This window comes from Mixophyes fleayi, chromosome 11, assembly GCF_038048845.1.
Source record: "Mixophyes fleayi isolate aMixFle1 chromosome 11, aMixFle1.hap1, whole genome shotgun sequence".
Lineage (NCBI taxonomy): Eukaryota > Metazoa > Chordata > Amphibia > Anura > Limnodynastidae > Mixophyes > Mixophyes fleayi.
The window spans coordinates 62,249,443-62,266,412 of NC_134412.1; the positions used below are offsets into that span (position 1 = coordinate 62,249,443).

General features: G+C 39.6%; 1 protein-coding gene across 2 annotated transcripts in view; it reads right to left on the bottom strand.

The window, feature by feature from the left end:
- Positions 1–11,548: 11,548 nt before the first annotated feature.
- The window catches only part of ALG9 (ALG9 alpha-1,2-mannosyltransferase), a 90,798-nt gene continuing 85,376 nt past the window's right edge, over positions 11,549–16,970 (bottom strand). The window contains exon 15 of one of the 2 annotated variants that reach the window (XM_075190914.1): positions 11,549–15,617. In XM_075190914.1, the coding sequence (XP_075047015.1) occupies positions 15,494–15,617 (124 nt within the window). In that variant the 3' untranslated portion in view covers positions 11,549–15,493. The remainder of the gene's footprint in view (positions 15,618–16,970) is intronic. The other variant, XM_075190913.1, reaches the window with a different exon arrangement.

The following is a 16,970-nucleotide window of genomic DNA, read 5'->3' on the forward strand; positions in this document are numbered from 1 at the left end:
CCTCGGCGCTGTCACAGGGGTGCCGCGATCCCTAGCAAGAAAAAGAAGAGAAAAAAAACAAACAAACAAAAAACACCTACCCATCATCCAGCGCCGGATCCTCCTCCTCCGCCGGGCGTGACCTCATCATGTCCGTCAGCCTCAGTGAGGAGCAGCAGCAGAGAGGACGTCGTCAGGAAAGAAGGTAAGTAAAGGAGAGTGAAGGTGGGCACAGAGAGACACTGAAGGGGGACAGAGAGATGCTGAAGGAGGACAGAGAGAGACGCTGAAGGGGGACACAGAGACACTGAAGGGAAACACAGAGAGAAGCTGAAGGGGGACAGAGAGACGCACTGAAGGGGGACAGAGAGAGACACTGAAGGGGGACAGAGAGACACGCTGAAGGAGGGGGACAGAGAGACACGCTGAAGGAGGGGGACAGAAAGAGACGCTGAAGGGGGACAGAGAGATGGCGAAGAAGGGGTCACAGAGTGTGATATGGCGAAGAGGGGGACAGAGTAATATGGTGAAGGGGCGCAGTGATATGATGAAGGGTCACAATGTGATGGTGAAGGGGCCTAAATACATCTTACGTCATTTTGACGCAACTACTTAAAAACGGGACTACCTGGTAATTATTTTGCCTTAGGGGTGCCTTGGCAAAATAATTATGATCTTAAGGGTGCCTCGAACTGAGAAAGTTTGGGAACCACTGGTCTACACTCTAGAGGTGGGAATCTGAAGGAGGACACCTGGCAACCTCAAGGAACAATGACCAGAGGAATCCACCAATGCCACGTTGAGTTCTTGGGAGGTCAAGACCCTTCATCCTATGAATGAAGACCTTAATACTATAATGTTTATATTTGTGATGTCATTTTTTACAACTGTACTGTGTATAAATTGTTCACCTCTATTTTGGAAAACCAGAGTGTTCTCATAGAAGCTTGTGATAGTGCTAATAAGCGCATGTGTATGTATACCAAACGTTGTCTTGTTATACTATCGCAAATAAAAACCTATGTGCTTTGGAACCACAACGATCACATCGGAGAATCTTTATTGCAATCGATAGATACAGCCGTAACAATAATAATGATTCCAGGGGTTTTTCCACTTTCATATGCTTTTGCTTCGTTAATTTGTACATGACATCCTACAATGGTTACTAAATTTACTCATTTTTCTTTTTATCTTCATTCTTGACTCTTCAGAATTGTCTCTATATCATCAGTTGTTTATTTTAATTTTTTTCTGGGATACAGTAAAGCTGCTCTCTAGATACAACTATATCCAATAAAGAGAGGACAGCAGAGTTGTCTCCTGCCCCATGGTAAAAAAACAAAAACAAAACAAGCAGGCTCTACAGGGCAATGATGACAGACATGGCTGAAAAGCACAGAAGGAATCTAGAAAGAAAAAAAAATAGTGCACAATACACTATACAAAGCTATAGGGTGACATATTTCCCAAATGCAAAAAACTTTAAATAAACAAACCTGGATTAAATGAGTAAACCGTGAAATCCCCACTTGTTACCTTCTGTGTGTCACCAATACTATTTGTATTAAAGAAAGAAAATCCTGCAATCTTTTCTGTATAAGAGTAAGCAGAAGGTGGGTTACAAAACCTCATCTTTTTGAGGAAAAAAAGGCTCTTCCGGTTGCATCGGGGTTAGTATTGGAGAGAGTATGTGCAGAAGCTACATGCTGACAATGACATGATCTAGAAATGTAAAAACTTTGGGTCAATGTACAACAGTGTTTTTTTTTTCTACAATTATAACCCTTTGGTTGATGTCTCCAAAGCTTGCAGTCAAGTTGTGGTGTCAAAAGGGTAGTGTGACATGCCTTTGGCATTTTCTTAGCACAATTCATTTTTTAAATTGCAGCAACAAATTGTCTGTGTCATGAGTCTTAGTTTGTCCCAGGCACGTGATGTGTCTATGTGGTTTTGTACACACTGGGTAAACACATGGGTAAAACACAAAGTTCTCAAACCAACTCCTGTTCCGCTCTATTCCTTTGCAAACACAACTGGCCAAAAAAAAAAAAAAGGACAACCATGAGACATTCTTTTTTCACTAACTTTCAGCGATTATAAAAGCACCACGTCTATACAAATCCTACATCTATACTTTATCAAACATCCATTTCTCTACCCTGGGTGACTGTGGTGCGCAGAGGCAGCTGTCGGCAATGACAGTGACAGAAGAGTCACCATTAGCAGCTCTGCAGGACAACACATTCTGGCACTAAAGTCAAATTGTTATTTTAGCCATAAACTTTATATTGACATAAAGCCAGTTAATGTGTGTTTAGACATTTCCATTCTGCAAACCTTTAGTTTGAAGTGGCATTAAATGAAGTTTGACATTTTCCTAGTATCTGCAAATTGTAAATCCATGCATTTGTTCATTAACAATACAATAATACCATATGTAGATGTGTTTGTTCACAAAAAACAAATTTAGTTTATGGAGAGAGACTGTAGCAAAAACACAATCAAGAACCATTTTAAAGTTGATCCACTCTTTGACTAGAATCGTTTAGAAAAGAAAATTATACACACTGCACAGTTCTGTGTCAAACTTGTCACAGTGGGTCTTATTTACTAACATGCAAAAGTACAGTAAACAGTAGCAATCAAAGAGTAATTTGTTGTAAGCTCGACAATTAAATCACATTTCAAAGATATAACATAAAACAGACAGTATTTTCCTGCACACAACACAAATAAAGGAAGAAATTATTTGTTTTTTTTTAGACCTTTTAAAAAGTTGAGAGCACATGGATAAGGAAATAAAAGTGGCAGACATGTATAGAGAAAGGATGTATTTTACATTTGCGCTATATCTTGCCATAATCTATTATAGTCAATCCAATACTGTTATTGTATGTGTGTTTTACATTAAACCAGACACAAAATGGTTGTTGCAACATTCTGTGTTTGGAAGCCCTGATTGTTAATGCAGATGTCCTTGTATAACCTTTTCTTTATAAAAAGCCTCTGTAACCCTATTGTTGTAAGTATATAATTTAGTTGAGCTGTCATTGCTCTCTAATTATTGAGCTTATGGCAGTCATTGCCGAACAGTGAATGCAATTGTTTAAAATAAATAAATAAAAAGGCTATGACAAGGGCGAGATGATTTCAGAGGTGTGAATCTAATTATTACACATAGACTTTACATTGTTTTCCTGAACAATGATGAGTGTGCTCCAAATACAGTAATTCCTTTATCTCAGGATCAGAGGATGGTTTTAAAGTCATAATTCACTGGTAGCTGCTAGAAGTGGTGCATTTTCATATTAAGGGAAAGGGCAGTTTTTAAATAAATATGAAAGGTGTTCTTTTTTGGTGGTATTCATTAAAGCGATTACCAGATCCCCGACAAAGGATACCCCCGACATGTGGCGATGACGTCACTTTCAAGCTCCGCGCTACGTTTGCAGCTGTTAACCTGGTTTCTTAACGCCTGTACAATCTATTAGGCTTTGTAAAGAACATTGTACAGGTGGCGCCTCCGCAAAAATCCAAGTTAACAGCCGCAAACATAGTGTGGAGCTTGAAAGTGACATCATCGCTACCTGCCAGGTTTTTCATTCGTCGGCAGTGTTTCAGGTCAGTGTTTGAACATGTCAGTATTACCAGTCTGTCGGGGATCCGGTAATCATTAAAAGGTACCCCACCCTTCTGTTTGTCCAAGAGTGGACAATATGAGTGCAAACAGATATTCTCTGCACAAATTAATACAGGCATGTGATTTAAATACACGTGTCGGTGTATTATTGTTAGAAAACAGGTGTTTACCTACAGCGCTTGAAGATCATTGATCTCTATGGTAAACATGTCTACAGTACACACCAAAATGTCAGATATAAGAAAAATATAACATGCTGCTTTCCAGGTGCATCTGTCATATCAATGAGTACAAAAGGCACTTATACCATAGAGATTAATGATCTCCAAATGAACAGGTGTTCCAGCTGTGTAAGTCATGCACTGAATGTAGCTTCCTGGAGACAAAATCTGAGAATGGGCAAAACAATATATGCAGATTGTGGGCATGCAACTATTTTTTCTTGCAGTCTTTTGACGTATACATTTTAAGAGATACTTGTTCTCCCCCACAGAGACTGTTATGGCAACCAGTGCAGCATAAACATGTAGAACTATAGCAGTAGAGGTCTTCACCTATAGCAGCCGCCTTTCTCGTAGAGACTGGATATGCTCACAGGTACTCGGATGCCCCCAGGACTTACACTCAGTGTAGTACAAGTTTATGTTCACACTGCAGCGCACAGGTAAAGGAGGTAATACACGGAGTAGGGACTGGCCAGAGATCTGCGGAGTGGCAGAGCGCAGGTGGAGATGACAGGTGCTCAGCCTCGGACTGGCCCGCCGGACAGCCGGTCAATCCACCGGTAGGCCCAGCGGGGTTGAAGCTCCGCCCCCTCCGTTGTTAGGGCGGAGCTTGATGTTGAACTTTGTTTAGATGGCGGCGGCGGTCACATCTCCTGTAACCACACTACCGCGCAGATGCAGAGAGCCCAGGCGCGGTAGTGTGTTTTTCAGCAGTTTGAGCAGGGGAGGAGGACGTCCTGATATCAACATACTGATCCAAGGTCAGTTTGGTCATCATAGGTTCATGCAACACTGGACGCAATAGACCACGCCCCCTCTGACGCTGCAGAGTTTCCCTGGGTTATCTGAAGCCCAGCCAGTTTGATCGTGGCTGGGATACAGAAGCTGGATACTGCCGTTTGATCGAGGAAACATATGGACTGAAAGATACCTTTTTAACATACAAAATGTGAGTGTTTTTAACCCCATGTTTTAACTTAATAAATAGAGAACGTAAAACACCATGAGATCTTTCTCTGTTCTCTCCCTGGTCTCCCATATGTGCACTCTGGTGAGGAGAAGAAACAGGTTTAGAGGGGAGTAAAAGTACATCGTGGTGGTGCTTTTTGAAGCAAGAGGACACATTATTCAAATACTGTATGGAATAGAAAAGGTCACATTGATGTAAGTTTACCATCTGGGACATCGGTATAGGTGGAACTAGAAGACCAACATCCTTTAATGACTTTGGGACCGTTTTCCCCTTGACTTATTCATTGACCCAATCCTTGTGTTTCTTTACCCTTCCCCCATTTGCGCCCGTCCTTTGATATTTATATTCTCTTTCATACAACACTGGCAGCATACCAGCATATATGGAATAAATGTGACAGGCTTTGGATGGGCTGTATTCTGTTCATTTTTTTGTTTTTTAAAATTTCCCTTCTCAACAAGCATTCATTGGTGAAGTACGCAACCGTAGTAGCACTGATGCTGTGTGTATGGTCTTTGACGAGTGGCATATTCTGTAAGAGTCCTTAAAAAATAATTATAACAAAGAGTCATTTTAATAATCAGACTGTGTATACAAGATCTGGCAAATGAAGGGTGCTTTTCATGTAGTCTAGTATTCCAATTGCATCCAGTTGAAAATATAATCATTCAGGGTTGTATAATATGTTGGTCTATATTGTATGTTAGTGTAGAAAGGCACATGCATAGGAGAACATAATTATATTTATATATTTTTCCTTTTGCCTATTGTGCATTCTTTTTGATGGTTGTCCTGTTTAGAATTTAGGGGTGATATAGTGAAAGTATTATAGGCATATATCAACCGTATTTAAAATGAAATTAGATGGATTTCACTGAGATTAGTTGAGAATTACAATCACTTGTTTTTTTATGAATTGACTTTTATTCCAGGACATGTCACAGCAACAACAGGTTGGTAACCATTGTACTAAAAAATTAATTGTGCAGTTTATGTCTTCTAATTGATGATGTTATTATTTGGTTTGTGTAGCCCTTGTAATGGCTTTTAATAAGCTCAATACATGATGGGCAATAACAACATATGAGGCGAGGGTTGGAGGTAACCAAATGATGCACTTATCATAAGTAACTGTCTTGGTGCATTAGGAGACGACAGGAGCTGGTACTGGAGTTTCTTCCAAACCACAAGTGTTTTATTAATGGGTCCCATGTAGTTCCCTACCAGTAGAATGGGCAGGGTCTAATGCAAAAGGTGCACATTTAAAATAGTGCTATAAGTTGTCCTCCATAGCCTGACCACACCCCCTTTACTGGCCACACCCACTCCTAAAGTTGGCCACACCCCAATATAGTGGGCCCCTATCACTGAATTCCCCCGGTGGGCCCTTCATGCCCCAGTCCGACACTGCAGGTGCTAGCTGGATAAGGACCACAGGCAAAGGTTCTGAGTCCAGGTACAGGCAGAAGGTCAGAATTACAAGCAAAGGTCAGGGTCACAGGCAAATATTCAGAATCCAGGAACAGGCAGAGGTCATACACGGAAGAACAGTCTAAGGTTTAAACACCAACACAGCACAGAAGCAGGCAGCAATACTGAGAACAGAACACTATAACCGGCAGTAAGGCTCAGTCTTCACTGCCCTAAATAGTGCTGATGACCAATCAGGGCAGAGCCCTGCAAGTGCTCCCAGGTTTAGCATAATAAATTGCTGGCACTGCTGCCAATGAAAGAGCAGAGTGCCCAGCTGCATAAACCTAATTAGCCATAATTGACTGAACTTGAACAGCCCTGCGTGAGCCTGCCTGTTTGACAGCTGGCCCGGCGCTGCGGTCTTTGTGGAGACGGCCGGGACGCCACCAACAGGGCCCAAAGAGTTGCGGCAGTGCCCGCAGCCGGCACAACTGCTGACAGACCTGTGAGAACATTGAGGTTGGCCAATGCCTTGGTGCAGTTTGCATCTCGCCCCTCCTACTAGGGTCAGTGCCACACACAAGCTCCCATCAAACCCTGCTCACCAATTCCTTTGTACTAAGTCCTGCCTGCTGGCTGCAGAGAATAGCCTGCACCCAAGACTGTCCTCAGAAATTGTGGGGCCTAGTTAAAATGAAACAGGCCCCCCCAATACTAAAGTGTGCCAGAGTAGGGGGCAAGTTGAAATGAAAAAAATAAAACCATCAGCTGAAAGAAAGGAAGGACAAAAGAATTATGCATACCGTTAATTCCATTTCCTCCAAATACTCCATGGCAGAATGGGTAGGATCCCTTTCCACTTTAGTTAGAGACAGGTTAGCAAATACCCGCAGCTTAGTAAATCTAGCCCATAGGGTAAGAGAAGCTGCCTTATAAACCATCCAGAGGGCATTTTCTAACCTGTCTCTACCTTGCACTCTACCCACTGTAATGGCTGCCATGGGTGATCGAAGAGGAAATAAAGTTTTCACATACGTGAAGATTAATGGTTGGGCTCAGCTCTTTGTGGCTTAAGCTGCTTCTCACTGTCTGGAAAGTCTGGTAGTCTGAAGGTGGTAGGGACAAAATAAGGAAAGATGAAAGGTAGAAACACAACAGAATGATGGACTGATTTTTAAGGAAGGCGAGATATGTAATTTTACTAAATCCACTCTACTGTGAGCTTTAAGCTATTTTCTTTCATTTTATAAATGGCTGGGATTTAGTTGACTTCTTTTACTATTTCTTTATTTAGTCATTTTCTGTATGTAACCTGCTGCTGATATCCTCTCTGGATCCTGGAATGTTGGGGCATCTTTGGAAAATGTATGGGTACATCAAATTTGGAAAGCCGAGCAATAAATGTACAAAGATCAAGCAATATATAATACATACATTACACCTGCAAGGGGCTGCAAATTACCCTTAATTTTGTGAATGAAACAACAGAAAAAAAACAACCATAGCATGATCACATCACTCATCCAAAAATTCCACCACTCAAATCTCCTATATACTGCAAAATAGCCCAGCGACAGTGAATCAGTGGTAGTTTTCAGCCTGGATCATTGGCATATCCCACGAGTTAATCCAGGCCCCTACAGGTGTACGTAAAACCCGGATGACGGCCATGGGGACATTTGAAACAACTGTGTTGATTTAAAGGGGCACCTGTACAATTAACAAGTAACTTTTAAAATTATATTTATTTCGATTTAAATACACAAATGTGATCTAATATTTGGAATGCTTGGGGCTTATGGTTTGTTTGTTTTTGCATAAGAGGTTTTAATAACATCTAGAGCACTATGCCTAAAATATAATAAATTGCATTTAAAATGACGGGTCTTTCCTTGGCATTCTCATCAAATTGTTGCAGCGCTCCCCCCAGTGAATGTAGGAAGAGGCACTTGGCAATCACGTTTGTACAGCAGCAGTTATTGAAGGTTTTCATTCCTCTGTTCTGTGTTTCGCCAACTGTATAGGTTTCTTCAGGTATGTCACACACGCACTCATTAAGTCCGTGTTTACTTTGCTACTGCAATGAGTTAAACAGGATTTTCGCACTCAATCTTGCCCTCACCTCTCACACAGGTTACAGATCTAGCTGAAACACACCACAAAGCAGTTCTCTCACATCCATACGCACCTAACTGCTGCCCCCACCTGTTGTATTAGGTCAAGAGGGCAGAAAAATGTTGGCACACACTATGGTCACTGTTCGCAAAAAGGACTAACATATCATAGGCACTCACAGTGTTATCACAGCATACTCTCTGCAGAGTTAATACAGTAAAGAAATATTTATCTTCATAAAAGGCTTATGGATTTGATCAAGTATCTAGGGCAAACTTATTACTTTTTATGTTTAGTATAAAAAAGGTACAGGGCATTGAATATAATTACGATATAAAAAAAATGACATACCTATAAAAATACAATAAAAAAAAAAAATCCAGTTACAAATTAATAATATAAAAGTACAGAACTATAACACACTTACATAGTTCATATTATCTGTATGCCTGGGACAAGGCAGAGTAAGATGGACAGCTCTTCCTCTGAATAGAGTCCCCAAAAACTTTTTCACAACACGCAGATGGTTTATGTACTCCTGGGAAGTCCCTCTGAGGGGCAGTGTATAATGGAAGGAGATCTCCCCTGGCTGTTAATCAAAACTCTTTCAGAAAATAGACCAACATATTTATCATTCCATATATTTCTTCTTGCATATTAGAAACATAATTCACCATTCATTTGATAGGTCATAATCTCCCAATATAATTGAATATGAAATAAGATAGTATTAGGACATTCCAATTGTTGTTTTTGTTAGTAGTGAAGATGAAAAAAAAAGTTTAATTATGATGCCAATTGAAATGTTGTGATAGTGGTAGTTAGCAAGGAACAGTTTTAACAGTAAACACAATCACAAACAATAGTACTGTGGAGATCCTTACACAATACACAAAAAAATAATAATCACATTCATCAATCTTGGACTGAAATTAAATTTATTTACATTTTATTAGTGGAGATCAATCTTTTTTTATGATGGACGGATTTCAGTCCAAGATTGATGAATATGGGAATATGATTATTATGTGTTTATGTGTCAGGATCTCCATAGCGCTATTCATTATGTGATTGTGTTTGCTTTTGTGCTTACAGGGTTGCCAACAGGCCCTGAATTATGTGCAGTGGATGATTATTTTCATTTTTTCAGTAGCGATTTATTTGTTAGTATATATTTTTATTTGTGGATTTATATGTATTGTTTAGATTAAAGGTTTATTTTCTATGGATCTATCTAGAGCACAGATGCTCACTGACCCCCGTGTTTCGGTTTTGGATTACCTTCGTGTTTTGGTTTGCTATCTTGTTGGAAAATGACTTTTTTTGGGCATAAAGTAACCAAATTTAGTGCTCCACCTGTTGAAATCCCTGGTAGGCCATCCTTAATTCTGCACACAAACCTGATTGTCTTCCTCTCCATCTTAGCCTATAGGCAATGCAGCCATCGTCTTTGGGTGTATATTACACCCTACACTTCTAGTTAATTAAAGATCTAAAGAAATAGACAAAGGCAGTTTGGTTTCTGTCTGCATCACCCCCCCCCCCCCCCCCATCCACTTGTAATAAAATAGAACACAAGCAGCCTGCATAGACTGTAGAACTAGAAATTCGAATATACAAAGAGAAGGACAAAGGCAGTTTAGTATCTGTCCTTTATCAGATCCCCTCTCCACTAGGAGTAAAATAGAAAACTATTCAGCCATTATATAATCTAGAACATAAATAGAAATTGAGAAAGGCAATTTGGTATCTGTCTGCATCATAATCATCAACATCCTCATTAGCGCCCTCGTCGCCTACACAAATTTCCCCCCTTCCTCTATTTCCAAAGTGGCATCCTCAATTTGTGTATCACCGGCTACACTCGGGCTGTTCAGGCACACATCAGCAGAACTGCTGAAAGGGCCCCTCTTTATGGGTACATTATCAGAATGCTCACGATTAGACATTCCATTGTTGGATGGACTCTCCACAGGGATTGGTGTCATTTGTGATTCAGAGCAAACATTATCCTCTAATGCCTTACTGTTATCTTGCAGCTCGGCTTTGACCCGTAACAGTAGTTTTGCACCACTTGTAGGCTCGGTAACATTTTTTGATCGGCTACTAATAGACAAAGGTGAAGGCCTCATTCTCGCTTTGCCACTGCGTGTGTAGAATGGCATGTTGGCAATTTTTTTTTTTATCGGCACTTAACTTTTTTCGCAGTTACACTTCTTTTGGGCTTCAACATGGTAAAAAAATTTTTTGGTGTGTTTTTTTTTGACTGATTTCAGAAGACTGTGTAGTTTGACATCGCCTTTCCCAGATGACGTACTGGGAACACTACCATCAGAACCTGGTTGCTCATTCTGCTCATAGGTGGACTGGTTTGAATCCATTCTAAGCCCAACGCACTTGTAGTGCTACAAATTGTTTTAGATACTGCTGACAGATCGTACTTTTGATAGCCAGAAATATTTATGCACAATTATGGGGGACACCCCAAAAGCACTGGGGAGTGCTAAAAATTATTTGGTAGATACTGCTGACAGATCGTAATTTTGACAGCCAGAAATATTTATGCACAATAATGGGGGACACCCAAAAAGCACTTGTAGTGCCAAATATTGAAAAAAACAAAAACAAAAAAACCCACTATCCCCCTCTCTTATCTAGCGATTTTTGTTAGCACAATTGGAATCAGAATATTGTATTTTCTGTCCCTGCTCTAATCAGCCTGTGACTACACCCTGCTCTTTCCCTCTGTCAAATGGCCATGGATTGCTGTGGAGGCGTGTATTTATAATCTTCAAGTATCGCGAGAACCGAGCCCCGACGACGTCACGATCACGTTCGGCCTCGATTTGGATTCTGAGCGGGCGGGAGAGTACCGAGCCTACTCGGCTCGGTACTCGGATACCCAAAGTTCGGGTGGGTTCGGTTCTCGAGGAACCGAGCCCGCCCATCTCTAATCTAGAGGTTCTAATCCTTCTGTTAGCACCAGAGTTTTCTTTCACTTGTGGGAGTTCTTGACAGTTTTAACAGTAAACATTTTCTTCAGCTATTTACAATTTAGATGAATGTAAATCTTCATGTCTCATGGGGGTTTGATTTCAATATTCATTCATATTGGATTTTTGTATATTAACTTTAAAGAAGTTAGCAATCCAGTGTATTTTTTCTTTGTTGACAATGATCTCAAATGACAGGGCAAATTAATACATATAGACAACAAAATCCATCTGCTAAAAAGACGGGGTCATAAATGATTGGCTTATAACTTTTATTTAAAAAAAAGAAAAATTACAAAGAAATGCTCAGACAGACAATATGTTTAAGATTGTTCATTGTCATCTTAAGGATGAATTTGTTCCTTTAGTCCCAATCTATAGTGTGCTCCATCTTGATTACAATACTGCAAGTAGATACAACACTTGAATAAACCAGTGGACACATTAATACTTTTAACATCATAACTCTCACCCTGAGAGTAATTTGATTTGGCTACAATGTCTGGGAGTAGCATCTTTATCCATGCCATGTATTAGACTAATTCACCTTTCCTGCATTTTAAGGTTACATTACCATCTATTTGCTAAATTTTACTTACTGGTTTGCCTCAATGTAGGGAGTGAGTGGGAGGACCAATCAGAGCTGCAATCTCAGACATTGTGGCTGCTGATTGATCCCCCTGCTCTTGCCCACCTCCTCCACAGTATATAAAAGTTTTGCCAGTTCTATATAACAGAGGAGAAGGAGCCCAGGAAAATCAGCTACATGAAGCAGGCTCAGGGGCTCTGGGGATAGGTAGAAGCAGGCAAGCAAAATTTAATGCTTAGGTAGAAGTTAGAAAATAATAATTGTATAAATAATAAAAATATATCTAGACAGTTTCTCCTATACAACTATAAATTCTTTTTTCCCCCATGAATCTTCTCAGTTTGGCTTGACACTAATAATGAGCACACAGGTATATCCATTACATTAGTGATTATGCTACTGAGAAGGCCAAATTGCACAGCTCCACACTCCTTTCTATGATAAAATATGATTGAATTGCAAAGGAAATTGGTTGCACACAGCGTGCTACAATTTAAAACTTAGAGTTAAGCTTACACACGTTCCAATAGGTGGTCATCAGCCAATCAGTCTTTCTATAAAGCTGCATCAAATCCAATCTGAGTAATTCATTCATGTTTTGTGTTCTTTTATGGTGTTGACTAAATTGACCAACTATTGCAAAGTGTGTGACCCATCCTAAAATAAATCAAATTACCACCTCTCCCCCTAATTTTTTTTTTTATCTGATATTTCATCCAATAGGATGGAAAATCAGTTCAGTGAATGAGTGCCGTCAGCACAGGTAAAAGATCTCCGGTAAATTTATGTAGAATCAGAGTGTACAGCCAATGGATCACAGCAATTTGATTGGATCAGTTTGAATCTCCAATCTGATCGTAATGGGCGTGCCAGCAACACTCCCCGGTACTGTTCTACTAGCAGTCTCTTACACACAATTACAAAAATAATGTTAAATACAAGTACTCTCATAAGTGAAAACAATGGTAGAAAGAAAGCAAAAAGGAATATTTCCAAAGATAACCCATAATAAAGAATGAAGACTTTCAAGCATTGCTGTTGGATCATTACGTTCCAAAGCAGTTTTATTCATCTCGATTCAAATAATGGGAATAATCTTATTAATGATCTGTTTTAGGTCTCCAAAATGCAATAATTTAGTCCCTATTGTTGCTGCTTACAATTACTGTATTAAATAAATATCTTAAGGTCATCATAAAATTAAATATAGTCAACTATAAAATCAGTTTTCACAAAACTATTATTTTGCAGCCAGATGGACCCACAATATGTTTCATCTGTGTCGAATATATATTAAGAAGCACTCACCACCTCACAGACAAGTCTTTGAAAGTTGCATTAGATATTCTAACTTTGGACTATTTTCTGTGAGTACATTTGTTCCCTTTGTAGTTGAATGGATGCATCTAGACTGGTGATCTTGAACACATAACTATACACTTTATTTTCATGCCATTGTGTTTAGAGTCCTAACTTTCCTCACTCGTACCTGGCATTTCCATTACAAAACATGTCTTTAAAAAAAAGTGCTTTAATTTTGTAGAATTCCATTAAAAAAAACAAATGCTTAGCTGAACTTAACCCGTGAGAAAGCATGAGGTAATGCCCCTATTTAACATTGACATAAAAGTCAAAGGCTGCATATTACTGAGCAGGATAACACACATTCAATAACTGGAGTACTTTACTAAATATGATCACCATCCTCTCTTTTACTCCTCAGCAGCAGGTTGTCTGGTTTGTAGGGAGGTGTTTCTCTAACATAGCAGACACAGAGTGACTGACAGTAAAGTCATAGTAACACAAGTGACGGCATTTTCAATTTATTGACCTGCACCAGACACCATGAGAACAACGTCTTAAACATGTGGGAGAAGCTTCCAATGTTTGTAGTGAAGTAGGTAGGTTATAGTTCTTTTTTGACAGAGCTGCAGTGGAATATCAGGTTAACACCGAACACTGTACGTTACCTTTATTTCATAAGGATAATGTATTATATTATAAATATATTATATATTTATTATATTTTAAACCGGAGCTATGATATCTCGTCTTTCTTAGGCTTTTTGTCATCTGTAATAAACTGCATCCAAAACCTGTTTTGTTTTACTTATTAGTTTACTCAATACTTTGTTTACTATATATAAAGCAAACATTTACAAAAGGTTTTATATAAGAAAGGAAAAGTAAAAAAACAAAACATTTCTTGACATTAAAACAGTTATCCGATCTTTAAAACCATACTACAAGGGTTATTATATACCTGATAATAATGGCTATTACTGTTTTCTCTGGAGCATGTCTTATGAGATACGGTTTGCTCTTTAATGTAATGATATCTATTTGTAGCTAGCTACAAAGCTGCCCATGTGCCCTGGATGTGTACCAGTTGCTACACAAAGTGGAAGAAGCCATATTGTGGGCTGCACCAATATGTACAAGAACTAGCCTAGGAACTAGTGAAATCCCATAATTAAGTGACGGTGGTTCCAAGTGAATTCATAGGCCAGATTGTGCCAGAGCTTGGAAATGGCTGCCTCCACTGGCTGTGGGCAACATCTATGCTTCCAAGACACCTGCACACATTGTTAAGGGGCAGTCATCACCAAAAACACAATTTGTAATTACTTTGTCCTATAACTATACAAGCAAGATATTGAGTTTTCTTGCATGTTCTGTTCCTGTCTGTGTACTGGAAGCATCCTTACTGTATGACTGAATTTGTCTTATCCAAATGTTCACAACTATTTACCTTCTATCGGCTGGTAATTGGACAGCAAGGGGGCGTGTCAGACAGTGTATTTAAGAGTGCTCACTGGTTTCATTTTGAAGCCACATGACATCTGGAGTGGTACTTGTATGTAAATGTTTTTAATGACCAATTGTGTTTGCAGTGCTGAAGCCATGCCAGGTGTCGCCGTTTGCATTGTGTGTGTAATCCTGGCTGCCACACAGCAGGCCACATACTGCAAGAAGACCTCTGTCCGATGTCCACAGATGGAGCGAATACTAGTACTTGAGCATTAACCACACTTTACGCACTTACAGCAATGCCTTTCACCTGTGGGACACTGTGGGTGAACACTGTGACCTAGTACAAGTCACAGCCAGCTACTGTATACTCCCTAAGACCCTCTGCCTCCTTTACAAGGGGTAATTGAAAAAGTCCAATGTGCAAATACCTGTTGAAGACATCTGTTGAGCCCCAATATGCCATTCATTTCATACGCTGAAATAACCAACAGTGACAACAAAAGTAACTGTCCCCAGCCCAATATGTGCCAGCTACAGAAAGCCATGCTGAGGTATCAACCAGAAACATGAATGAACAAACCTAAGTTCACAATGCGAGTAACCTATGTGTAGGGTATTGGTCATTGTAAAAGCAGAGTTGACAAGAACAAAGTACAAGACTGTTCAGTACAGTTAGACAGCAGCAAGGCTTGTCATATAACTGCCAAAACAGATTGCTGATCCATTAAAGGCTCTGAGACAGCAGTGGTATATGGCATCCTTTAATGAGAGTAATGGTTTTCTTGTTCTTGTCTTAAGTTTGGGAATTCTTTATCCTATGTTCCTCCTCTTTGCCTGCTTAGGTCGATGAGCTTTCAGAATGGTATAGTTGGCATAAGATATGTGCCCACTGGACACGAAGGGGACATAGAACGCTCGCAAGAACTTTGAGGACCTGAAAACAAACACAAAAAAACTTTAATGCGACTTTCATTTTAACATTGCAACTATTCCAATTAACTGTTACTAGACCAAAGCATACATAAAATAAAGTGAATATAAAAAAGCACACCTTTAACTGTTCAAAATGAAAAGACCAATTAAATACGCAGATAGTACGGTTAATACCCACTGTATTTCATTTACATTACTCTACGCTTGTGGTACTGTTAAGATGCTGCAATAAAAGCAAATATGCAAAAATGAATGGCAAACATATAAAATGGTACAAGCCTAAAATCTTTCTACATTAAATACATACCTACATATATTTGTGAACAGCGTATGCATGAATGCCACACGCATTACTTACAAACTAAAATATGTAAACATGAAAAGATGAATAAATGAAACCTATTATAGTTGATAGCCAGTAATCCTCTCACAGCAGGGCATTACTGGACCATAAGGCCCTATTTTATATCATCATTTATATAGCGCCAATCATATTACTACAGAGTGCACAGATGTCATCATTCACATCAGTCCCTTGTACCATCAGAGCTTACACTCTAAATTCTCTAACAAATACACAGGCCCATTTCTGTAAGAAACCAATTAACCTACGGGTATGTTTTTGGACATTGGGAGAAAACCGGAGCACCCGGATGAAACCAACACGGGGAAAAACATATAAGCTCCACACAGATAGGGCCTTGGGTGGAAGTGAGACCAGTGCTGTAAGGCAGCAATGTGCTGGATGTTATTAAACAGTCACTATAAAGGGTAGATGTAATACTGTAAAGCAGCACCACTTAAAAGGACATCACTTTTAAATTGGACCTATTGCCATAAATGAATATGTCTTCTTTACAAACTGTAACAGCTAATGATATTATCATGACAATGTGTGGCTATGCTGAGGCTAGTAGTTCTACAACACCTGGACAGCCAACGCCCACACACTACATTGCACAAAAGTGATTTTGCTTCTAATAGTCATTGGTAAATACAGTTATAGGCATTGTGTTATCACTGAATTGGTCCACAAATTGACTACTACAATCACAGAGTGTGAATGAGAGATACTGATACATTGCCAGCATTCTCTCCCACTATACTGAGTAGGGAGGGTTTGACTGGCTGCATCTCAAGAGACCAATTACGCAGTGAGTAAGGGATGAGTGCGTCATAGCCGGGAGCTGAAAAGTCTGCACCACGATATGCTGAAACCGTAGCTCTCGCCTTATCTGTAATGAAATGGTTCCTGACAATGAAGTGTCTGCTGCGTGTAATTAGGTGGCTGCTCTCTAATTCAATTACCATCTTCATGTATCAGCAGCTCATCTCTGACTGCACAGGACCTGAC